The sequence below is a fragment of the Schistosoma mansoni genome, chromosome 7 (genome assembly GCF_000237925.1).
Source record: "Schistosoma mansoni strain Puerto Rico chromosome 7, complete genome".
NCBI classification, from domain to species: Eukaryota; Metazoa; Platyhelminthes; class Trematoda; order Strigeidida; family Schistosomatidae; genus Schistosoma; species Schistosoma mansoni.
The window spans coordinates 3,438,138-3,464,539 of NC_031501.1; the positions used below are offsets into that span (position 1 = coordinate 3,438,138).

At 36.6% G+C, this 26,402-nt stretch overlaps 2 protein-coding genes across 2 annotated transcripts; both read left to right on the plus strand.

The window, feature by feature from the left end:
- The first annotated feature begins 2,536 nt into the window (after positions 1–2,536).
- On the plus strand, positions 2,537–3,273 carry Smp_010900 (putative mitochondrial ribosomal protein L53). Its single transcript, XM_018798627.1, has 4 exons — positions 2,537–2,647; positions 2,687–2,949; positions 2,983–3,095; positions 3,137–3,273. Exons 2-4 carry the CDS (start codon positions 2,777–2,779, stop codon positions 3,232–3,234), a joined length of 384 nt encoding a protein of 127 aa, XP_018653550.1. The 5' UTR covers positions 2,537–2,647; positions 2,687–2,776; the 3' UTR covers positions 3,235–3,273.
- Positions 3,274–8,043: 4,770 nt separating this feature from the next.
- Smp_211290 (putative protein arginine n-methyltransferase) lies at positions 8,044–26,332 on the plus strand (the record flags this gene model as incomplete). Its single annotated transcript, XM_018798628.1, has 8 exons — positions 8,044–8,312; positions 10,708–10,810; positions 12,717–12,870; positions 15,275–15,420; positions 18,136–18,331; positions 21,447–21,519; positions 23,586–24,107; positions 26,237–26,332. Exons 1-8 carry the CDS (start codon positions 8,064–8,066, stop codon positions 26,330–26,332), a joined length of 1,539 nt encoding a protein of 512 aa, XP_018653551.1. The 5' UTR covers positions 8,044–8,063.
- Between the last annotated feature and the right edge of the window lie 70 nt (positions 26,333–26,402).

A 26,402-nucleotide genomic window follows, 5' to 3' on the forward strand; every position in this document is an offset into this window, starting at 1 on the left:
TTTGAACAGGATCAGTGGGTACATACCAGGGTGACTTCTTGTTAGTCTTGTGCATCCATGTGGTACATGTGTCATATTGATAGCGTTAAGCAGCTTGTACGTGATATTTTTAGTGGTATATGTGTCCGGTATGTTAAACACGACTGCACCGATAGATGGTCTTATTATTCCAAATAACTCTGACAGAACATGGTAAAGGAAATCATTTGTGTCGTTCATCTGATCTGGAATTTCTGCGAGGTTGAGGTTGATAAAATACTTAGGCGGATCAAGAAAGTTTATGTCAACTGGCAACTTTCTTATGTCATCCATATGGTTGCAATGGCCATTATCATCATTGTTTACCAATAGAGTCGTCCACAGGTCTGTAATGTAGAGGACTCGCATAAGCGTTTCTGTTTCTGGATCGATCGAGTGGAACGACTTTTTAACACTGCCGGAAGTGGTGTCCGCAGTACTGTTAGACGGTGTTCTTTTCCCAGGTCTCGCTGGACGCCCGAAAGTTTGAGACTTTAGATTTTTCTAAGGCATGATTGGAAAGTGATCAGCAGCAGATGGACTGAAGAATGCGTTGAAATAGAAGCAGAAGTGCAAAAACCAAGGTGCAGTGTTCAAAGTAGTTTGTAAATCAAACCTGTCTTTGAAATAAGTATCTGCAGGATCTAAACTGAGGTTTGGACCGAAGAATAATTATCTAGGTGGTTAAGATACACGCTATTGCTCAGTTGAGCCCAAAGCAAGGTAATTGGGTAAATGGCGGTTTTAAATTTCACTGCATATACAAATGTATCTATCCTTTCTGGATAGATCACGTAAAATTTCGTCCAAATGATAATATTTGGTTGCTTTACAACAGTGTTCCCAATGTATAAATATGCATGATTTCGTGTAAAACTTGACGGGAATGCTAGAATATGTGATTAATTCATGTGAAGGTAACTGGGAAATGTTATTAGGCGTCGAAAACATCGTACGAAATAATCTAATGCAATTAAGAGACTCGCCTGGGTTACACTCGCATTGAAGACATGAAGTAGACAGGAGTTCACATTTTGAATTACATACAGGATATTTTTCATTCAATTCTTGATTCAGCACAGAGTTGTAGGCTGAATTTGTATAGTTTTGAAAACAATTTAAGTCAGATACGTAGCATAGCCTGATGAACAATCCAAAAGAAACCTAAGATTACCGGAAATTTATTGTTCAAACACACTGTAAATTTCCGGCATTCGTATCTTTTGTTTGACCATGGAAAGCCGCAATAGAAAATTAAGCAGGAAATGGTCAAGTAAGTAAAACATTCTGATGAATATTTTCTGATGGAAAATAGTGTATAGTGATTAAGTAGGATAAATTTATGATTGATAGTTGGTTTTGTCTTGCTTATAGGAGTGGATAGTATACAATCTAATGTGCGTCCATGTCACCTTGTGACTATACTAACGAATAGTAGATATTTTAAAAGACATATTACACAGGAGCATTTTCATGATGCTTATATTTGTTGAAGAACCGATTATTATCGTCGCTGAATAGGTATTTTTAAGTTAAGTTCAAATACTTGTCAAAATTGATATGAAGCAGCGAATGTTTATAATAATTGGCGAACATAAGCGATGATAGAAAGGAAAAAGAATAAGTATAGAATTCAAGAATAGAGATTGCAATAGTAGGTTGTGTTATTCAGAGTCTTACTTACAAGTGTGGATCACTAACGTAGATGGTCTATGTCGATTAGTTGGGGGGTCTACTCGAGTTAGACGGGAATGGTGTAAAGCCCTAGATAATCTCGAAGTTACATCTCACGATTAGTACCTAACGTGGGTTACCTTTCTGTCGTACCCAGGTACTGTAGCTGCTTTGATGACCGTGCAACACAAATATTTTGGTAAGAGTAGGTACGAGAAACAGAGTACGACCACCACCGCATGCGCTGGTTCATGACGCGATTAATTGTCGCGCGTTGGTTATCCTCAACTTTGACGAGCATCGGTGAACTGTTCGATAATTTGGCAAGGGCCTAGTGACGTTTTACTGCTTTACAAGTTTCTTCTGAGATGGAAATCACAAATGCGTTCACTTGTTTAATGACCCTATGAAGACAGACTGGGACATGTTAAACTATTTCCAACATCATACCGTAGATTATGAGATGAAGTAATGCAGGCTTATCGTATAGTAAGCGATGATTTGGTAATAATATGTTCCATACTTTTCTACCATCTAGGACTAATCAGGTGAGAGGATATTTTAGGAAACTTCGAAATCGCAACCACAATATTTCTTTCTGGATTTTGCTTCTCTCGTCAAGTGGTTAATTGATAGAATTCTCCACCCGAATAAGTAATATCAGTTTGACCATTTAATATACTCAAAGCTAGATTACTTCTTCACAGTACTACAAATTGCGAGAATCCACATAGGTTACTTGACCTCCTACCATTACTACTGATTATTGAAGATCGCCACCAACTGAAACCCTCAAAAAATTCAACCAATAGAAATCCAAAAAGAGATGTGGCGCGACCTCTAACTGGCAGCTGCCTGTAGTATTTTTTATCTTTGCCTGGTGTTGAATGTTGGATTGTCTTAATTTCAAACCTATGGTATTACTGACTGTTGTCTACTGTTTTCATTGGTAAATGTAAGTTCATTGAACGTGCTTACTGAGTCTTCGGCTCAGTTTCTCCTTGTTCTTTCCAGCTTTCTTTGCTCACGCTGCTTTTCCCGGTCCCCCAACATCTAAAATTTCGTCAGACTAGGTCTCTACAGAATGTCTTTTCAGAAATCTTGGCGATTGCCACGTTCGATCAAATATTTTCGCTCTCCGTTAGCTGTTGACGACAGCAGAATTTCTAAAGCCATTCTCAAACAGTTGAATTTTAAACCAGTTATCAAAATGTCATTCCGTTTTAATCCATTACTACAGAAAACGGAGTCTATTAGGTTAGTACGTATATGGTGACAAGAACTTTGTAGACAATTTTGTAGCATAATCAGTGATCCGAAGTGGCGAACATCCAATACGAATCTGATAATAAAGATCAATGTGCTCTCAGACAATAGCCCTCCTGAAATTGAAGTTTCATATGGTATACCATAAACACTTGTAGCTTATCCTAATTTGTTCTAGATAACGGCCGTATCCTTATCTTGAAGACAGAAAATTTAAGCCTTCGAGAGACAATAGAAATCATTATCACACATACGGGGACCATTATGGCAGAATAGTTTACCGTTAACGTTTAGTAATATATGTTTATTAATTTCACACACAGTCTTTCTAGTTACTGGTACTGCTCATACTTTTTCACCTCACATATGTAAGGAGAAATGCAGCCCCTTCGAGTCATGTTTTCTCCAGAGTAATGTTTTAGTCTTATCAGTATTCTACTATGTTTCTTATTTCGCTTCTTTGTTTAGTGTTCAATAGAAAATATTGACATGGACTTTAGTAAAAAAGGGGTTCTTGTCCACCAATTTAGTTTAAACTCGGTCTCCATTAATTATTCCTAGATTTTGCTGCATTAATGCTTAGTTTTGAAGACTGCTTATCTAATTGTTAGACAGTGGAGTGCATGGTTTTTTTGTTAAAGTCGGCATAAAAGCTACTTTACAAACTTTCGACAGATTCTTAAGTTCTTCGTGGGTAGTTTTGTAAGGTATTAATATCTAGGCTTTCAACATGTATATGGAAGGCTAAAATAATCTTAGCTCTTCGTAAAAAACAATCTGATAGTTGTGTTAGTTCACTAGTGGTTTTCGATTTCATACTCTTAGTATTGAGTTCACACTACTCTAGATAATTGGATCTTAGTCTAAATTACAGATATGTTGCTTCAGTGTTATTTATGCTTTAGTATTTCATCCATAGTTTTGCCTAGTTTATGAAATTGAATATTTTTAAACATAATACAGGCCAAAGTTTTGTAACCAGATGCAGGGTTATTTATTAGTCCTAAACATCACTTTCATGTTAACTTGATGGTCAATTTATGAAGTTAGTGAGGCTGATTCGCTTTGAGGTGCAGGCTTCCTGGTTGGGTTCAGTCAGTACTCTTAACCGATAGTTGAAGTTGGGTGACATGACGTACAGTCGGTCACAGTAGTGAAGTTGCATCGATTATGTAAACCTAAATCTTGACATAAGCATCATTCCTAACTTTTCACACCTTGATCTCATTTGTTTTTTTTTTTGAGTCGTACTTTTGGGCTTCGATTCTTTTTGTACCATTATTAACATGCTTAGGCCATCAAGTAGTATACGATTCTAAATAATTTATCCTTCCTTTCCAATTTCGTGTTTGGCAGTAGTGGTGAAAAGAATGTAGTAGAATCTAGACTAACTTTATGGTCGCTAAAATTTTTTATGTACTGAATGACATTGACCAAGAAAAATAAACTAGTGGTTGGCCCATATTATGGAAAATCTTTTGGTCAATGGTTTCTTTGGTGCGGTGCAGTCGGTGCATGTGTATGTCAGTCTGAGAAACCACATCTGTCAGTATAAATATAAAAATTTGATTCCATTGTAAATCAAGTTAGTATTTATGGTCTTTTTAGCTCCCTAAACAAATAATAAGTAAACTTTTTAAGTGTATCGTCCCTTCAATTCACTCAGTTCTGTTCCTTGTTTTTGGACTCCATGGTTTTATGTTCTTCATAACATCTCTCATTTCGTCACATGTGGCACCATATCCTTAGGTTTTTTATGTAGTTTTTCCTGGCAAATAAAATGAAGTTACTTGCTCATAGTACGAAATAATTTACAGTCGACTTCGATTTCTGATTCGTGTTGTCTAGATGCAAGTATCGTCCAGATGAAATGTGTTATTTTTAACTTAGTCTCTTTTTCGATATGTTCAATCTCAATTAGCTTTAATAATGTGTCTACAGAAGCACTTATATTCCGTATTCTGGCTAACAAGACTTCACTTAATTTCATTTTTTCACTGGTACTCGTTCAGAGATAATAGTCTCCTTGTTTAACGTCCCAGCCATAGATCTCCCGCCAGAATATTCACTTATTGACTTTGAATAAGCGAATGATAATTTGGTTTTGATAATACCCCGGTACGGGGCATTCTTTCAAACGCTTTGATCAGATAAGCAAACACGATTGAAATGCGTTTCGCTCTTCTTAAATGTAGTGTTTCTTTAGGACTGGCATGTATCGCGCAGAACTGATCTTGTGAAGAACGTGTTGACCACTTCACTTATTGAATGATGATGGACCGAAGCTTCATCGGCTGAGGTGGTTTAGATATGTGCAGTCACCACCTACCCTCAATGTGCAATGTTGACTGAGTTAAGGAAAAGAATCTTAAATGCTTATGCACTTTACACTGAAAATGTTTACTCGCTAGTTTTTTAAATTTGTGCTTTGATACCAAGTAAAATAGATCGGATTTTCATACGAATGTAATGTTTTATTCTCTCTTAAGTCTTTTAAACCTTAATCAAATCCATTATGCTCACAATAAGAATTCACCGCTTTGTAATTTGATACAAACTATGTCTTATGTGAAACGTGGCTACCCTATTACTTTTTGTCAAATCAGTAATTCAGTTATCTACAGCTGTGGTGTCCCGATAACAATAGTGAATGGTAACTTTGGGATCCATTTATGGACCAATACTATGCATATATATATATATATATATATATATATATATATATATTGGATTCAAGTTGCCTTACCTCAACATAACAAGATAAACACCAAATTCATAAAAGCAGTTACTTTAATGGTAGAAATATATGAGAAAACTTTGCATATAAGGATATGATACAGGGAGGAAAATTGGTTCGTAGAAAGAAAGGTATAAAGTAATTTCATTCTCACGGTTCAAAGTATAATAGAGTGTATGCACCTACGCCATTGTGATTGGTTCTGAGCCATTTCACCCGAGTCTCCAACCACCAGTTACGATAGTCGCGAGGACCCCAACCAAGTAGTCTGCATCGACCAACATTGCTCAAACCAGAAGTTAACGACTTTACAGACTGGTGTCACATGTTGGTTTGGCTGCCCCCAACTTTTTTCCATCCGTCTCCAACAATAATCAACATTGTGCGCTATTGAATCAAATACTTTGTGTGTATAGTATACATTAACGTAGTTCATTATACTTATAATAAAATTGTTTAGCAACGTAAATATCTTCTTTTTTGTTGTTGAGAGGAACGCTTGACATTGAATGATGTTATTTTCAAAGTTTCATACATTTCCATATAACGACGATTCTACCTGTCCACTATACTGTTCATCTATGTTTATTGTATATAAATTATTAATTAAGTCTAATACATTGATAAACATGATCGATTCATAACCATTTTATGAATAAATTTATTAAACTTAACCCAACTATCTGGGTGAAAGAGAACAGGTAGTCAGTCAGTCAAATGCAACTTGGAACCTGACACATGCGTACATCGGTTCATATTTTCATGCCGTGTTAGCATAGGGAAATGAAATTGCTATGGCACATCTCAACAGTTAAGGTAGTAACAGTATTAGTGGTAATCGACGAGATTAGGTATCTAAGATATAATTCGAGAAGTATATATTAGTGAAATAATTAAAGGAAAACATATGAATTTAGAAGTTTAGAATACAAAGCATGATTGTCCGTGCACCATTGTTAACAATCTTGAGTCATGCTATTCAGTTTCTAACTGTTGGATTGAACTCCAACTAGGTAGTCTGAACCTACCTACATGACTATCCAACAGTCAATTTCTTCATCTACAGATACAATGTCTAGATTTGCCCCAAATGCCTTGGTACGGCCGAGAGTGGGGAGAGTCTGCTCTCCCTCTCGAAATGTTCTCATATGGCCACGCGAATATGTAGCCTCTGCCAGGGAAGTCCTACTCACTGCCTTCTCGTGGCGGAGGTGTTGTTCACAAAAGTGAGAGGACGAAAAGCGAATGTCCGGCGCTTTAACCGGGTTGGTGGATGTGGAGGATTCACCTAGGGGAGTTGGAAAACCCTGATTCCAAACCAATGGTGTACATGGGCTCCAGTATCCTGAAGGAACGAATGGCGTATGAACCAACTGTTGGTCACCGGCTACCATGGGACTGTATCTCCTTACGATGCTCCACTGCCTTGTGGACTAGACCTTTAGGTCAAAGGCTCCGGGTGTGGCCCCCTAAGAAAACCACCTGCTTCAGTCTGGGCACCTGGGCAGTATCACAGCCCTCACACAAATCGAATGAGATTTGTGAGGCGCATATTTATGTGGTGCTTCCTTGTACCAATATTTATGTGTTTAAATAAACAAATAAATATCTAGATTTGGCAGCTTCAAGGTTTTTTGCAACCTAATTGTACGTTAGCCACTTTTATGCGTCAAGGTAGTCAGTGTGTAGGTATACTTATTACATGTTCCAATCATCCTAGTCGATAAAAATTCACTACCTTAATGGACTGAGTACAATTCACAGTAGTAGGATGGTGTGCGTACGCTTCTATTTTACTACCTCTGCTACAATTCGACATCACGATTCAAATACGCAAATTTTAGCCACTATCTACAAATTTCAACCCAAACCAGCAATCCACCCTGTATTACTGTGCAACCACAACATAGCCTGTGAAAGTAGATATACACAGACTTCAAGTAATTTATCATAGGTATCTTCAGAGCGCTGGTGATATTTGGTGGGTCCACTGACATGATACTCATTGTACTAGGTAGAAAAAATAAATCTGCTGATGACAAGGCTATAAACTTTCATCAGCTAAGATCACTAGATGTTTTATTCATTCTTAACTTTCGCCTCTCATTACGGCATACAATATTGACTGAGAGAAGTAAATTATAGAGGAGCTAAGATTAAGCGAATTCTGACATCACATCAGTGCGTAAAATTACTAACTGTTCTTTCAAGGCATTTCGAAAGTTGTAAACATTCAACTTAGTTAGGGCTTACGCAATATTCATAAAATCAAGTGTAATGAATTGATTCTCAAAATCATTAGCTTTTCTGTTGTCATCATCTATTTTAGTGTCGATATATTTTTCACATTCTAGATATAAACAGATCGATGACCGATTCAAACCCAATGGAATACGACTGTGATTCAGATGATTGGCAAGAAGTTACACTGCCTGATTCACTTTCATCTGAAAAGTATACTTGTTTAATGTGTGAAAATCATTTTAACACAGCTCCACTATTTTTTCAACATCTTACCCTTCAACATGATTGGGTCAATTTTTTAGACGGTGAAGGCAAGAGTATTTTCAATGATCAATATGATTGGATTCGATTTGTTAATTTTGTTCGCAAAACTGTAAGTTCGATAATGTTTTTGATATAACGGATGGTTTAAAACATTCTTCTTTCAGGTATATCACGATATAAGACTAGTGAAATCGAATCAGATTCAGGATTCACTACCCGAAATAGAGGTCAGATTATAGACATAACCACAAGCGGTCACTCTCAGTGAGTCCGGAGTGGAAATCAATGAGGCGAAGAGAAATCACATATTTAGTAGTCAATAAGACCACGTGCCTGTTTGTCCACGCTCGGTGTCAATCATATTTTACCTTCACCAGCATATATCAGTTTTGAGTAATAATAAGATGAAACACATATATCTTTTTGTTGGGGCGTTCCTGAAAATTTCTCGGAATAGACATGATAGACTCAGGAAACATTAAGAAGCATTTTATCCAATCAGTGCTTGACTAGAAGTTTTGCTAGAAACATCTCGAAAGTGAAAAGTTACATGTAGAGTTTCTGATTGGCTGATTACTACACCGCTACTATGTTTAGTAGCATTCCAGAATTTTCAGGAAAACCCAAGGACTTCTAAAATACTATAAAAACCCTATATTTTCTGTACATAAACGAATTTTTGTAGTAAAGTACTTCTCGTGTATTTTGCGGCTTTTCTCTCATGTTCAGGTTGCTGTGTGGTTTTAGCTTGGGGGTTACGAGACTAGCTTAGGATCCGAATATAGCGTTCAATTAACAAGACTTATCACTTTTGTTGATAATAAATACCAGTATTTTGTATGAGTTGTTTATTAAAGCTGATATTTACTTACCTGTTGGTGTCCGTAGTTGGGTATATGGTTTTCACTATGTAAGTGCGAATTTCTCCTGGTGGTAAGCCGCTAGAAGTAGTCAAAAAGTTTGTTTACCTGGGTAGTTGTGTGTACTGATGGTGGCGTGAGTGATGAGATCTGTCTACGCGTATTTGAAAATCAGGTCGGCTTATGCTTATCTTGGCTATCCTTGCTGTTGTGATGTTGGTCTGTCCATAAAAAACTGGGTTTACAATGCGTCAATGAAGGTTGGTTAGCCCGACATGATCAATTTCGTAATGACTAATTTCTTCTATATCTGACTCCAATAAATAATATCCCATTAACTGAGTATTTAACTCAGGCTAAATCTCCTTGTAGTATTATGAATTTACTCGAGATTATTCCAAAGCCAGAACACCAGTTGTAGAGATAGTTTATTGTTAATAATTAGTAAAAATCCTCAAGCACGCAGAAAAAAAGCACATAGGGAAACCAGTGATTTTGCGCTTTGAAAAATTCACATAATATTTATGTGTCAATCGATTGTGGATGAATTATTGATTTTCTGTGTTTACAACCAGTGGGAGAATAGGTAAAGGTTGATGTGCAGAAATGCATCCAATCATACTCACACATAATTTTATAAAGTGGATTAAATATCTACATTACAGCGAATAGACAAATAGTAAAATAGTTGAATGGGCTTACTACAAAACCTGGCGTCTTCGAGTCGAGGATGTTAGGCAACTCTCTGCGTTTGATCATTGTTATCTCCAAAAGCTTGGCGACATTCAGTGGCAACACCATGTTAATAAGGGAGTGGTTTGGCAACATGTGTTCAGACAGTGAAAATATTCCAATTAGTGTCACCACTCTAAAACACTGGCTACGGTGGTTTGGTCATGTTTTACGAATTTCCTCTCAGCTAATGCTGCGAGTGGTTGGAAAAAGTAGAGAGGTGGTCAGTTTATGACGTGGTGTCAGGGTGTGAAAGCAAGCTGTATAGGTTTAACATTTGTCGATCCTTCAAGACTCATTGGTTGAGTTCCTAAAGGTTATTCAAGTCAGTGGCTTAAGATGTAATGAGATGTTACACAAGTTAAAAGTGGGTGGAAACTCTCCCGTAATTTCTTGATACAATTTAGGAGAATTTCCCCTACTGAGATAAACCTTTTTAGATGTATTTTTATATAAACTGTATCTCATATATATGCTATTCTTGTTCACATATTTTATGTTTTCATTTGTACTTGTTTTCCCTCCGTTTCTTCACAATATTATCTCTTTGTTTTGTGTAGCGCACATTTCTTTTCTCTTGGTAGTACCCAGTTACGCCAGACTTTATGTGTATTATTAGATAATAGGGTACTTATGATATACTAAGCTCTCTTGATATACACACAACTTCTAACAGTTTCTGTTGCATGTTGAATTCAGTGAATTGCGATCGATTTCGTGATTGATTAGTTAATTAACTAAATCTTTTCTTGTTATTTATTCATATCTTACTGGGTTTTTTCTCACTTGAATCAATTCTAAGGGTAATGTAGTGTAGCTTATAAAATTACTTACCACTTATTAACATCAATCATCTTCAGTTGTTTTAGATTGTAAAAAGGAATAACTTGTACGCATTTATGCATATTTTAGAAACCAGTGGATTTACGTCAAGCATTTTATGATATGGTTTGGAAAACGGACTCCTTAGATCTACTCTATCCAGTTCTGCCGGATGATGAAGTTCTATCAATTGGTAAGTGTTTTCTTCGGGTGTTTTTGTTTTGGAAAAAAGTTGTCAGGGATACATTATATCCAAAAATACAGACGTACGAAAGAGAAAATCAGTTTTCATTTCACATATCTATCGACTTAAGGTTCTATATATATATGCAACAAAAATTTATGATCAGTATGGGGTTTTGTGGAGATTATAGAATTTTCATAGTTTTAATTCACAGACTGATCTTAGTTAGACCACTATTGAAAACCTTGAAGCAATGAACAGCGGTTTCGTTCCAGTATATGATCCCTTACATGTTTTCAATTGCGATCCAATTAGAATCAGTTTGTGATCTAAAATCATGGAAAGATGCATTAGTCCGAATTACCATACTTCAAATCATGCATACAGAGGAGATTACCAAAATAAAAGGCGAACTAGCAAGTGGTATCCATAATACGATGGACAGCTTGGATTCAACTAGACGATTTGCAATTCGCGGATCATCTAGCCCTTCTATCCCATACACATGAACAAATGCAGGTCAATACAACCAGTGTAGCAGAAGCCTCTGCAGCAGTAGACCTCAACATACACAAAGGAAAAAACAAGATCTTGAAGTACAACACAGAAAACACCAAACCGATCACACTTGGTACAGAAGCTCTGGAAGATGTGGAAACTTTCACTTACCTTGATAGCATCGTCGATAAAGAAGAAGGATCAGGTGCAGACGTAAAGGGAAAGATTTGCAAAACAAGGAACACATTCCTCTAGTTGAAGAACATACGGAACTCAGAACAACTGCCAACCAACATCAAAGTGAGAATCTTCAATACGACCGTCAAGACAGTTCTATTATACGAAGCTCAAACATGGAAAACTACCACAACCGTCGTTAAAAATGCATAAGTATTGATAAAAAAATGTCTACGCAATATACTGAATGTCCGTTGACCGGGTACCATCAGAAACAGCCTACTGTGGAAGAGAACAGACCAGCTTCCAACTCAAGAGGAAGTTAAAAAGAGACGTTGAAAGTGGATAAAACACACATTGTGGAAATCATCAAACTGCATCACGAGACAAGCTCTAACTTGGAATCCTGAAGGGTAAAGGAAAAGAAGAAGTCCAAAAACACACTGCGACGAGGATTGGAAGCAGATATGAAACGAATGAATAGCAACTGGAAAGGATTGCTCAAAACAGAATTGGATGGTGAATGCTAGTGATTGGCCTATTCTCCTCCATGAGGGGTAACGGGCATAAGTAAATAAGTATCCATAATTGTATAAATAACTGAACATAGGAGATGCAGTTGAGAAGTAAGTAATGAATTATCCACGGAAAATTGGGGAAAAAATCAATGCAGCTATGCATCACTATGACCAGTTGTGAACCAATGTCACTTTTGCGTAATTCACTAACTATAGTCAGTTGATGGGATAGATTTAGCTCTTTAACTTTCATACTTTGTGACGGCTAATAATTCTACTACCACCACTAAGCAGTAGTAGTTCGGACCAAAGTAGTTGAACTATTAAAAAAACTGAAGTCGATATTTTGCAAAAAAAAACATTTTCCGACCAATACTAACAGTTACACAAATATTAAGTCATCAAATTTTCGTATTTTAACTTCTTTTTCCCTGATTACAATTAGTAGTTTCCTACTCTTCCTCTTATTTTCATAATATGTACATAATTCTGGTGTGGATTGAGGACTTACTGGTTAAAACTGTCGAATTTCAGCCTATTAAGTTGATGGTTCAAACTCTCTGCGCCCCAACCACTTAGATTTGGGTAATTTTTTGGTAGTAATGTCAGTCACTAGTCTTCATGCATAATATGTGGCTTGAAACCAAGTATATACATCTAATGAGTTAATGATTCTGTTACTATTCAGCTGATTCTTTTCTATCATACCCTCTCCACCTCAGATATTGAATCCTATTTATTGGATAATCAACGAAGTAATCAGTCACCTGGGATAGTTGTACATGAAAAGTCAACTAATCAACAACCTGTATCACAAGAAATGTCACGTATCATGGCAGAAAATAAATCGTTACGTACGCAGTTAAATAATTGCAAGTAAATTATTGTTATGTTTGTTGAATAAAAACTCGATTAGTTAACTTAATTCGTGTTGGTTTCGGATTATCTCGTTGTTGATATTCCTGATTGAAATCTGATCAGTTTTGGTTGGGATATGTGCATCCTGTGCAGGATTACCTTGATTCTTTACAAATTATGATACAAGTTTACATACAACTAGTGGAAAGTGGCTGGCAGTGAAATCGAAGACTCGGGTTTCATCGTTTTTGGGACCCATCTTTAGCTAGCAGTATCTGCATCATAGAGTTGATATTCACTTTGAGGTTTTAACTCAGTAGCTAAGTGGATAATTCGTTGCCGGTTGAAGCAAACGGTACTATGTTTGACTCCCAGAGTAAATATTAACTCTGAGGTTCAGGTACATCCAGCTACAGACGAGTCCGAAATAGGATGAAACTCATGTTTTGGATTCCACCGCTATCCACTTTACATTTATTTTAAAATTAGACCAGTTAATTTAATTCTACATTTAAATTATTTATTTATTTATTTGAACACATAAATATTGGTACAAGGGGGCACCAAATACATATACGTCACATAAATCTTATTTGATTTGCGTGAGGGCTGATACTACCCGGGTGCCCAAACCGAAGCAGGTGGTTTTCTTCGGGAGCCACACCCGGAGCCTTTGACCGAAAGATCTGATCCACAAGGCAGTGGAGCATCGTAAGGAGATACAGTCCCATGGTAGCCGGTGACCAGCTATTGATTCATACGGCATTTGTTCCTTCAGGATACTGAAGCCAGCCCAAGTGCACCATTGGTTTGGAATGAGGATTTTCCAACTCCCCTAGGTGAACTTTTCGTGTCTACCAACCCGGTTAAAGCGCCAGACATTCGCTTTTCGTCCTCTCAATTTCGTAAACAACACCCCCGCCACGAGAAGGCAGTGAGTAGGACTTCCCTGACAGAGGCTACATATTCGCGTGGCCATATGAGAGCATTTGGAGAGGGAGGGCGGACTCCCCCACTCTCGACCGTACCAGGGCGTTTGTGGGCCATAAATAAATAATTGGTCATAAGAGGAAATTATAATTTTTTTCACTTACTGACGGGAATGTGTTGTAAGGGTGCAACATTGAGACCGGTTGTATGGAATATCGTTCACTTCTCCTATTGTAACTAATTATTATCAGATGTATAACCTATTTCCACCGGGGTCCAATTGCTTAATAAGTAGCTTTATATTGACATCTTTGTGTTGTGTATTAGGAATTAGTCTACAGAAAAAAATCCTGAACTTGTGTTTCATACTAGTAGATACTTGGTAGGACATAATACAGTATTATAATATATGTACGTAGTAGCAACCCAAATAAATACAATCAGTAGCAGTGGATTATGGTTAAGCAATATCGTGACTAAAGTTAGAAATGTAAGTTATTAGGTACCAACTCACTAGTCTAAGGGTTATACACACCACAACTCTTGAGGATCCTGTGTTTGATCTTCGATAGCGTTATGGATGAACATTGGCAAGGAGTCTCACACTAAAATGGCAGATGCGTAGAATTCACCTAGGGGAGTTAGAAAACCGTGATTCCAAACCAATGGTGCATATGGGCTCCATGATCGTGAGGGGAAAAATGGCGTGTGAACCTATTCTTGGTCACTGGTTAACGTAGGACCACATCTTTCAACGTTGCTCCACTGATTTATGGATTAGACCTTTGGGTCAACGTCTCCGAGAGTGGCTCTCTGACAAAACCACATGCTTGGGTTCAAGCACCCAGTCAGTATCCCATACCTCCCACAAATTCCGTGTGGCGCATATATATTTTAATGCTTTTTTGTATCGATGTTTGTGCATTTAAATAAATAAATGAGGATGAAGTAGAGTTGCTCAATGCTTCCTTGTTTTGCACTGATTATCTAACCAAAATTAGTCCTTATTATGAAACTTAAAATTCAACAATATCCACTATAATTCATAAGGAATTTCATCTGTTTATTAGAGTTTGACACTCAGTCAATGGAATACAGGACGCGTATTTAGCCCTGTTTGGGACCCATCTGCTGGATATACCTACATTCCAGTGTTGACGTTCACTTTAAGACTCGAGCCTAGTGTCTGTCATTTTAAACGCGCTACGAGTTGCCCATCGAACTGCGAAGTTAAGATAACCATTAACTTGTGCAACAGGTATAAATTATTTTGTAAGGGTTTGTATTTTTCCATCCTCTAGTCAAATACATTTGGCTGACGAGTCTCAAATGGGACTAAATGCATGTCTCGTATTTCATTGCTACCCACTATTTGATTTAACTAAAAAACTTTTCACTATATGGTGTTGTTATTATTGTGGTCTTCTTTTGTACGCTTATTTGTGAGTGGTCAATGCTAATGATCTTTCTCATCCTCGTTTTATATTACTAGACGTTTACTTTCAACTATGTCTGCCCAATCAGTTCGAAGAAAATCACCGTGTGATCAATCGTCTAATTATGACTTGGACATGGAACCGAATGATTCTTCATATTTTGGATCTTATGGTCATTTTGAAATACACGGTGAAATGATAAGTAAGTTAATCATAACAATAGCTTTGTAATGTTTTTTTCCCTAAGGGATTTAAAGCTAATTGATCCTAATCACCGTAAGATTTAGCGTGAATAAGTTCATCGTCCTACAATAATTCATATCAGCACAATAAGAAGAAAATTTAACACGACGAAATGCAAATTAATGAAGTATCACACATAATAGAAAGCACTGAGCATAGCGATGTTCAAATGACGAGCTTTAATAAGATGAAATTCGAGTTTTGGATCCCATTACTAATCAATTTCGCGCCATATCACTCTAGGCTCTCACTTGAATTGTCAATTACGATTATTGCACTAAATCATTTTAGCCTAGAGATTTGTATTTTTCATCACAATAGATTTTCAACATTCAGTAACTTCAATTGATACTTTTTGATCCAGATGTTGCTAACTTTATTCCCATCTAATATGTATGCTGGTTGACATTAAAAATCCACATCGATAGTGTCTGTTATAACATGTGTTACGTGTGTGCAGATATCTCAAGATTATAAAATGCTTTGTAAGTTGTTTAAACAAATATAAGTAGTTTGAAACTAAATGTAAGGGATGATGGATGCTTGGAGATTTCGTGGTGGTTTGGACTTGTTGGCGAGGCGTACTTGAAAATTTTGAAGGAAATAATGATCCCTGTGGGATTTAAAGTCACTTCACCCAGCTACACCGTCTACGACGTTACCACTAAGTTATCCCGATCATAACCCACCTTTTATTTGACTGAAATACTATGTAACTGACATTGTCGTACTGTTTGGATTCGGTGGCTAATAATATAGACACCTGACTACTGATACCGAGCTAATTCCAAGATTAGGATTAGACTCGTTGAAACCCAAGTTCTTCAACTATTTTCAGGTTACATCCCAATTTAGTATTAACGCTCCCATAAGTTGATTTCTCACACTGTCAAAGGTTTGGCGGTGGTTATCACTTTACAGTTTTCTACATCGTAAAAGAGTACTTCCCAAAGGACCTGAAAAGGAAACTGAGTTAGTGGTGGTCTTGATGGCTTATGAGCATGACCACAGAAAAAAAGGCAACACACTAAGGCTGTTAGCATATGGCCTTTTACGAGTACCTCTTATTGTGTTTGCTTCATACGCTTCAAACCTTACCATTAGTAAAAGAAATTTCTGCTGGATGGGAGTAAAGTAAGGTTATATATTTAGGACTGACATTTCTAACCTAATCCTTCCTTTGTAATAAATGAGCAACACTACAGATTCCGATTATCTTAACGGAAATAACTTACGATTATTAAAATCCTATACAGCTGGCAGTACAACTTCTCCTTAGGACCCCATATTTATTAGATCCAGTTTTACTGCTCTCCAACTGACCTCGTGGTTTATCGAAGACTGAAGGATCCAGTATTCCAGTCAATGTATACCTCTTCTAGATTATCATGATATGCATGAGTGATCACCGTATAAAACTAACAGTTACAACAGAACAATACAGTTTTGTTACACTGACTCGTTAGTTAATTTCAGAACATTTTCAAAAATTGAAATACGTCGAGTATAATTGAAGTATCAGGCATTTCTTTCTTTTCACTATGCTAAGCGTAATAAAAGTAATATGTCCAATCCTTATTATGGAAATGTATATGTCGATAACACTTGTCTTATGCTAAAATCTATTTTTTTGACATTAGTTCAAACGGTCACTATATTATAACAAATTTTTATGTCTAAACTTACTCACCAGACACTTGGACAGTATGAGCCACATTCTATGTATGGGAACTAGTGATATGATCACTCGGTTGCTCAAACCGTAGTAGGTGGAAGCGGGACTCGTACCGGTAACTTGGCGGGTGAAAGTTGAACACCATCAAACCACCACTTCACTATTCCATCTGTTAAATTTTAAAACAGGTTGATAAATATCATTAATTCTCAGGTAGAGGAATAATAACGTCGTAATCGGTGTTTATTAAGGTGTTATGTCCTACAAGCAACCAATACGTAGCAAGGACGAGGAAGACTGATACTCTATGCCTGATAGTTCACCCAGTACTAACTAGCCCCAATTAGAGAAAAGATGAACTCAAGACCAGTGTTTAACAGTCCAAGATCGTTACTATATTTCAGAAAGTCATTTATGTGCATACAAGACCAGACCACACAGCAGAACAATTTGAATAAAAGTATTAACATGGAATAACGACATTAATAATGGGGAAACGGAATACTGGATACACAATTAGTCGGTTCTAGTTTATGGTTGGAATATGCTATAACAACAATTTAAGGTTCAAATAAAAGCTAAATGTCTGTAAATTTTGCCGATCTTTTACTTATCTTTTGGCGAATTACAGGCCATCCGTTATTATGTTTTGCATTCTGCACTAAAAACCTAGTAACCTTTATGTTTGATGTGATCGGCTGGCTAAAGGTTGTCCATATAGTTTTCTCCTCCCTCCCGTCTTTTCTATCAGCGTGTGGATTTCTAACGTTGAAATGTTGGTACGTGTTGTGTGTGTTGGATATCCGGTATATCCAATTCGTATTCATCCTCTTTGGTATTAGTAGAATAATCCTCAGTTATTCGTTAGTTAAATTTACCGTAAATCGTTCAGGAACCCCAATGCGTAATCGTTTTTTGAAGCCAAGACTTAATAGTCCTACATTTTTTTAATTGTGCGAATTTGTTGCTAAATCGATTTTTTTTCTCATATCTATATAGATGATCGTGTACGTACTGAATCTTATGTGAATTTCATCTTGTCTAATGCCGAAAAATATTTTAAGCATAAAATTATTTTGGATGTTGGCTCTGGTTCAGGTATCCTGTCGATTATCGCTGCACAAGCCGGTGCTTCACATGTTTACGGTGTAGAAGCTGCTGACGAGATCTATGCAGCTTCACATGAAACTTTAAGGTATGCATATTGAATTATATGTTTATGTTGTTTGGGCGAGAGGAAACAGTTATTGATTTTTTTCTCGGGCTAGTATATAGTCTGACAGGTATTTTGTGTCATCCATATATTTCCCTACCCCTTGTACTTATTTGATTGTCGGTTGTTGGGTAATAAATATATAGTGAACGAGAAACCAGGTAGAAAAGGCCAATCTATTGTTTAATGCTTAATCACACATCAAATACATCATTTGCAAATCTTTGAATTGTCTCTTGCATGTTTCATTGTTCCTTTATTCTTGTTGTTATCTTGATTGCTTTCAGTTTCTTTCTCTCTTTTCATTTCAATCTTCTCAACCTTGTCCTCGCAGACATTCCACCGTCGACTGGTTTTACATACTAATATCTGTCAACATAACTAGCGTACACCGCACATGTACTAGTCAGGCGAGTCACGTGTCATTGATTTGAGTTCTGTTGAAGCTGTGTGGAATAGTGCTGGCTAGGTATCTTGTATAGCGTGAGTGAATTGTTTACACAGATAAATTGTTCATTGTTCATCCTAAGCATTTTTGTGTCCTATTGGTGTAAAGGAGAAATACGAGCATTAATTTGGTACGATACGTCCATCAGTATTTCAATTGTCTATTCTTTAGAATTAGTTTTAATTTTTGTATGATTATATATATCTTCTATACCACGGGGAACCATGTTTCTTGTCCGAAAATTAGGTCAGAGGTTCCATCACCAACAACAAAAGACGGGAACATCTCACAGCAGCAACAAATATATTTTCTTTTGTCAGAGCGTTCTGCCACACGATTGAACCACACAGCTAAGAGAATGGAATGTCAGCAACACTCAGGATTACTGAACAACTATCTTTTCTTTTTATCTTGACGATTTCAAGTTAGGGCTTGCTTCGCGTTATACAGTTTGATTTCCTCATTGTCCACCTACATCGTCTTTTCTTGATTTCCTCTTTCGTTGGAATTTGTTTTGTTTTCTCGTATAGCCAGTAATTTCTTATGGTCTCTGGCCAATCGATCTGTAGCCTCTTGTGGTGGTTGTAGTAGTTCTCCAAGTTTCAACATTGTACAGTAGAACTGTTTCAACGTTTGTTTTGGAAATTCTAACTTTGCTCTTGGTAGTTCAATTGAGTTCCAGATATTCTTCCGTCGTAGTAATATTGGCCTTGCTTTGTCAATATGTGCCTTCACATCTTCATCACATTTCCCTTGTTTACCACTGATGTTGTCCAGGTACGTAAAAGCTCTCTCTTCCAGAGCTTCGCTATCAAGCGCGATTTAGTTTCTACTTGCTATGTTGCATTTCAGGATTTTGCTTTTTACGTTGTGAATGTTAAGTTTCATGGCTGCAGTCTGCTGCCACACTCACTGACTGTAATTTTTAAAGGCTAAACCACCCAGCTGCGTGGCTCAGTGGTTGAGGAGTTTGACTTCCAGCCACTAAGACTCAGATTTGAACCCCTCTCCACTCATTGTAATTTGGGCAACTAGGGAGTATCACTATTCCTCACACTTATTAATCCACCAGGGGTCTTGGTACCTACTTGTAAGTAGTTGTGCCTTATTATCAAGATGTCCTGTTCAGTTTCTAAAGACCACAGCTGACTTTCGAATCTCTCAAAAACCAATCTAAAATAACCTTCCTATGGGGGTATATTTATAGTTGTGTTTCTAAGACAAATCGAGTACAGAATACGTGCACAGCATAGGTTTTTGGCAATTCGTAAATTCAAGCTTGATCCTTGTGTGTTTATGTTTTTTCTTCCGACATTCCTTAAGCCGTTGTTAACAATCACGAATTCCTTTTTAGTTCGTTTCTTAATACGGTAATGTTTTTGTCCCTACTTACAAACATTTTTCCAAATATACTTAAATGCGTATATATTATTTGTTCGTCCAGGGAAATCCTCTTTGGCATCGGAACTAAGTTTTCTACTGAGGCTCTGATTGTAAGAAAATAGCTGTGAGATTAAGCAAGAGGATACGAGGAGATTCACCTGTTTTCATTGTTCGAGGAAGCCTCAATTCGGAGTATTCGGTTGTTTTATCAATCTCTGTCAGTATTGTAGTGTTTTCCCATATATATATATATATATATTACCTTGTTGCATATTTTACGACCACACTTTCTGTTTTTTTTTCAGTTCAAATTAGTAAGACGAAAACAGCTTTTGCTGTACATTAAATCCATCGTAGTACTTAATTTCTTCCAGCTGTTAACTCTAACTTTGTCATGTAATTCAGACATCTTTCTAATTGACGATGACATTAGGTTATAATCATGTTATTCATCTCAGATTGAGGGAAGTTCATCAGTTCAGAACTTTGAATCCTTACTATAGTTTCTTGTGCTCAATACAAGTCCTAGAGTTTCACTGTTCAATTCCGTATATGTATGTTAGCGTGGAGGATTGTTGGTCCATACTGTGGATGAGACTTAAATTAAGTTGAGGTAACTGTTCAGTACTTAGTTTCTATTGGGTTTTTCAACAGTTATTTAGCTCCTCTGTGTCACAGAAACTATCTTCAAAATACTCTGAATATTGGTCTAACATTTGGATTGAGCCTTGTTGGTAGATGGACACTACCTGGCTGAAGTCCTTGCAATTATCTTCTTAACCAATGGTTAGAGACATTCAATAGTATAGCTCATAATTAGCCGCATTAGCCCCAGGTACATTCACCCTTTATCCTTCCTTACATCTTCAGTTTTGGAAAATCATCTTATACCTCTTCATTGTCTCCTCTTATTCATTCTTTCTTGAGTCATATTGTCTGCAATTAGTCCCTAATACTGCTACTACTCTCACTAACACTATTATTATTATTACTAATACTACTCTGGCATCTGTCTTTATTGTTTCATCTCGTCGTGATATGGTGTAGCATGTTTTAATTTGATGGACAGATATGGCAGGTTCTATGTTGCTTATGACTTACTGACTGAATGAAATGTTATAGACCAAATATTTTTCGTAATTTGTGAGATTAATTTTTATATTTTCCAAATGAATCTATTATCATTATTGCTATTAGATTCATTCTTACACATATTTCTTTTTGCATTGTTTTCCTCGCCCCATCGTCGCCGCAAAACTATGACAGAGTGAACAATTTACTAGAACGTGTTACTTTTATTCATGGTCAAGCGGAATCTGTTGAATTACCAGTTAAAAAGGTAGGTCATTGATGTAATTTGTTCCTGCCTTCCCTATAAATAGTTTAAAATTATCCTATGTTTTTTTAGGGGGAATAAATGAAATTTTCTCTCAAAAAATGTGTTATTTATATATTTAAACACATAAACATTGGTACAAAGAGGCACCAAATATACATGCTTCACACTTCATCATTCGATATGTGAGTGCTGGAGTACTGCCCGTGTGCCCAAATCGAAAAAGGTGTTTTTCTTAGGAAGCCACTACCTCAGCCTTTGATCTAGGGGTCTAATCCATAAGGCAGTGTCGCAAGGTCAGGAGATGCAGTCCTATGGTAGCCAGTAACCAACAATAGGTTCACACGCCATTTTTCCCCTCACGATCGTGGAGCCCATGTGCACCATTGGTTTGGAACCAGAGTTTTCTAACTCCACTAAGTGGATCCTCCATATCCGGACATTCACTTTTTATTCCTTCAATTTCGTAAACAAGAACCCCGTCGTGAGAAGTACGATGATTAAACATTTGGAAGACTGGTCTCGTCTTCTAACACTCTTGATAACACAGGAGAATATGATGCCCTCTAGGGTACAGACACTACCACTTTGAGCTATTGATTTCGAGAACTTTTCATTAACCTTCAGTGAATTTAGGAAAAATAAGTCAGCTCTTGAATAGTATATTGCCGAATAAGACCATTTAGACGACAAGCAGCTATTATGTATATAAATATACGTATCGATATGATTGATATGAAACTAACTTCTGTAAGGTGACTTCATTTGATCACCAATCATTGAATCCAGTAAAGATGAAAACGCCTTACACAAAATAGTACTAGTGATCTTCGCTTTACTGGTTGCAATCTGATGCTAGTTGATCCACATTATTTCTTTTTTTTCTCAACACCTATCCAATACCAGAAGGGCTAATTATTTTGCTTTTCATAATGATGTAAACAATAAATATGTATTGTTTTCCAATCACCAATCTACTGTCTGAATAATTTGCTACAATCGCTTGCACTCATAGTTCTCTCAAGGTATTTCATGTTGAAATATTTGTAATAAAATGACTACAGAGTTAGATTGTCTGATTTCTGAAATTTTCAGGTGTGTTTTCAACGGTTGTGCAAAACATAGACATGTGTATTACCATAAATATGAAGTACTTTGAACAGGTTAACGTTAATGAACTGTACAATACGTAAAATGAGGTTTTTATAACTTCAGTTGTTATATCTTGTGACCGAGTGGATGCCTTGTTGACGTATGACGTGATAAGACCGCCAATCAGAGCAGCGAATTATCGATTGGAACAGTGACACACGAAAACTGTACGAGCAGTCTAGAGTACGTATCGGTCCTGCTTTCTGCCTAGCCCAGTCAGTTAAGTCCAGAACACCAATAACAGCCTCTGTGGTATGAATCCTTGTATTTCAAACATACTGAATTTATATACCAAACAGACTGACCACAACGTACCAATAAAATAGAAAATGACATTTGTACAAGATTTAGCCAAATGTGGCTGTGAACGTGGGATGCAGCAATTAATAGGCTAGGGATAACTCAAGAATGGTAAATCTTATAATAATGGTCTATAGGTCAAAATAAAGCTTATAATAAAAGAAACACTTATTTATCGGTCTGATATCAGTGAACACAATTATAGAATGCCGAAAAAAAATAATTGACAGTTGTTTGGTCAATCTTTTTTACTTAGTGATCCTCCAGTAGTCTTTATACCCTTGTAAAATTGTCTTCAGTTACTTTCGTATTTGTTTCAGCTAGTAACAATTTCTCATGATGAATTCTATTTCTTAGTCTATTCACCATTAACGTAACTAGTATGTTTGTGGAGATTGTTAGATTTTATAGATGACACTATAAATTATACTTGGTTTGTCCTGAATTCGATCCCTTAAGGTAGTGGTAATTAATGCTTGCTTTTTAAAAAGTTTTATACCGGGACAAAAGAGTTATTTAGTGCTTCTGGGTTTTCAATAGTTGGCTAATTAAAGACTAGTCCGTGATGTAAACTTCGCTTATTTATTTACATTTTTTATTCGTTTATTTTATTCCAGGTTGATGTAATCATCTCTGAGTGGATGGGATATTTTTTATTTTTTGAATCAATGCTTGATTCTGTCTTAAAAATGGCATCGAAATATTTATCCCGTGATGGACATATATTTCCACGTCATTATACATTAAATTTATTAGGTGTACAATGTTCCGAACAATTACGTAAACGTCGTTTAGAACATTGGAATAATGTATACGGTTATAATATGCCAGCATTACGTCGTGCTGCATTGAGTGAAGCACATGTATTAAATTTAACAAATGAACATGTTACACCACCAATATCCCCTATTACTATATTAACACAATCATTTGAATTAGTTGCATTGGATTTAGACGATATGCATCGTAATCGTATTTATAATTTATCAAATCATTGTTCACTTTTATGTGAGCAAAAATTTCATTTAACTATACAACCTACTACTGACATTAATAATAATAGCAGTAGTAGTAGTTATGAATTAGATGCAATTGTTGGCTATTTCGATGTACGTTTTGATGATGATGCCGATTGTAAAGTAAGCAGAAAGATTTGCTATCAATTTTATTTTCATAGATTTTATATCCTAAACTGATCTTAGCTAGACTAACACCATTAAAAATCTGGAAGTATTGAACAACCATTTCGTTTTAATTTGTGACCATTTAGCAGTATGCATCCACAACTGTACAATCAGGAATCAAACCCAGGATTTTCTGTCTTGTGTGCGGAGGTTTAACTTTTAAACCACTGAGCCGGCATTCAATAATAATAAAACTTACTATAGAACTTAACGGCCATCTAGTACTTCCAAGTTTTCAAAGATGGCGTAACCAAAGATCAGTTCATCATATAAAGTATACGAAAAGTTTATGATCTTCATAAAACCTTACGCTGTTAGTTTCATTGTCAATTTAGATCATAGTGAATATTCATATTCAAAGATTTGATGATAAGATGAATTGAGAAAAGAACCTTTTTTTCTAGCTAATTGTTTGCCACAGCGCTACCAGCGAAGTAATAACACAAATGTCAAGAACGAAGAGCTTTTTTAAAAACTTTTACTTTAGACAAACTGAATACAGTTTTTTTTGTACAATCATCTGATAATTAGAGCTGACCAATAAAGACAAACTATCTAATTTCGCCATATTCACATGTGTCTATTAGTTATCCAACTGCTCCTTTGGAGCCGAAGCGAAATAAAGTAAACCAGAGAGACCGGTCAAGTATAAAGAAGGCAAGACAATCAATGAGATTCAAGAACAGCGGAACAAGTGGGTAGAACACTTTGAGAAACTCTTGAATAGACCAGCTCTATTGAATCCATTAGAGATTGAAGCAACACCTACAGACCTACTTATATCTGTCACTCTACCAACGATCGAAGAAATCAGGATGACCATTAGACAAATGAAGAATGAGAAAGCAGCAGGACCATATACCACATGAATCAATGAAGTTCGAAGGTAACTGCAAACATGCTCCACATTCTGTTCAGGAGGATTTGGGAGGAGGAACAAGCATCGACAGACCGGAAATAAGGGTTGCCCAAGATAGAGTTCGATGGAGAATCATAGTGATTCAGTGCTCTTCCTTTTCTGGCGCAGTTATGTCCATATTATAATTCAATTCTCTTGATGTATAGTCAGCATTTTGTTCTAGATTATTGTATGCTTACTTTCGTCCGTTACCTGTCGTAAAGGAGCGATAGGCCGCCCACTAGATTTCCCCATCGAACTCTGTCCTGGACAATCCTTCCTGCCTGTAGCTCTTCTAACGTTACGATCACTCTCGAGCCCAGGTAAAGGAGGAGGGTTGGCCATAGGGTCGGCAACCCCGTCTCGTAGAAAACAGCCCTGCTAAGAAAAAGCGCCAACCAGATCATGGGTTATTCGTAAATCCAATTTGTATCATAAGAATTTGTTTGTTGTTTGGGATATTCTCTATTCTGACTACTTGGTGAGCTAGCGATCGTGGAAAACTGCATTCTGGACCAATAGTCATTTAATGTTTCTCGTCTGTTATCTCATTTATCGTATTATTGGTGCTAAATAAACAATTTAGGGGCGGAAATTAATACTCGGCATTCAATAATGATGAGTTCCAAATAGCACGAAACTTGTAAGAAAACCAGTGGTGATCAAACCAAGACATGTCAGATCATTGAATAATTGACTGTTTATTCGAATTGTGTTGGTGTGTGCAGTTACCGGCTCGTGATCCTTGCGATAACCACTACCAGTAATGGTCGGAGACGTTGGATGATGTGGCTCATGATCAGTCATAATTCCAAAAATGTGTTAATTCGAAGTATGAATACAAACTCATAAATTTCGATATAAGTCTTTCAAATGATTGAGCTATATTTCGGGCAATTGCATGTATCCGTGTTCCTCGGATGATCAGGGCGAACCTTGACCAATAGCGTGCACTTGTCAACATTTCTCACCTATCATTTAATGTTAGGTTGATATATCCTACTAGCCCAGCCTATCAGTTGCTAACTTACTCTGATTATTCTTACTTAATGTGGGAACTCGTGCTGAGGCACATTTGTGCTAAGTTCTATGTTAATTATGTCCCATTGAGTAATTGTAATCTATTCTGTTTTGTTTGAAAAAATATTCTGTTGCGTATTGTTATCATCATTATTTTCCTTCATAGGTTGAATTTTCAACATCCCCAACTACTCCTTTAACACATTGGAAGCAAACGTTACTATTTTTAGATAAACCAATTCGTGTGAAACCAGGTCAGTGAGAATACACAAAACAACAGTGGGTAGTAATATTTTCTATTATTTCTAATCCCATCGTTTTTTCTTCAAAAC

Excerpts from the sequence above, each read along its gene's own strand:
- Smp_010900 (XM_018798627.1), top strand. The coding sequence starts at position 2,777 with ATGTCTTTTCAGAAATCTTGGCGATTGCCACGTTCGATCAAATATTTT. Across the intron at positions 2,950-2,982 it reads CAGAAAACGGAGTCTATTAG|ACAATTTTGTAGCATAATCA; the intron begins GTTAGTACGTAT and ends AGAACTTTGTAG. Across the intron at positions 3,096-3,136 it reads TGAAATTGAAGTTTCATATG|ATAACGGCCGTATCCTTATC; the intron begins GTATACCATAAA and ends AATTTGTTCTAG.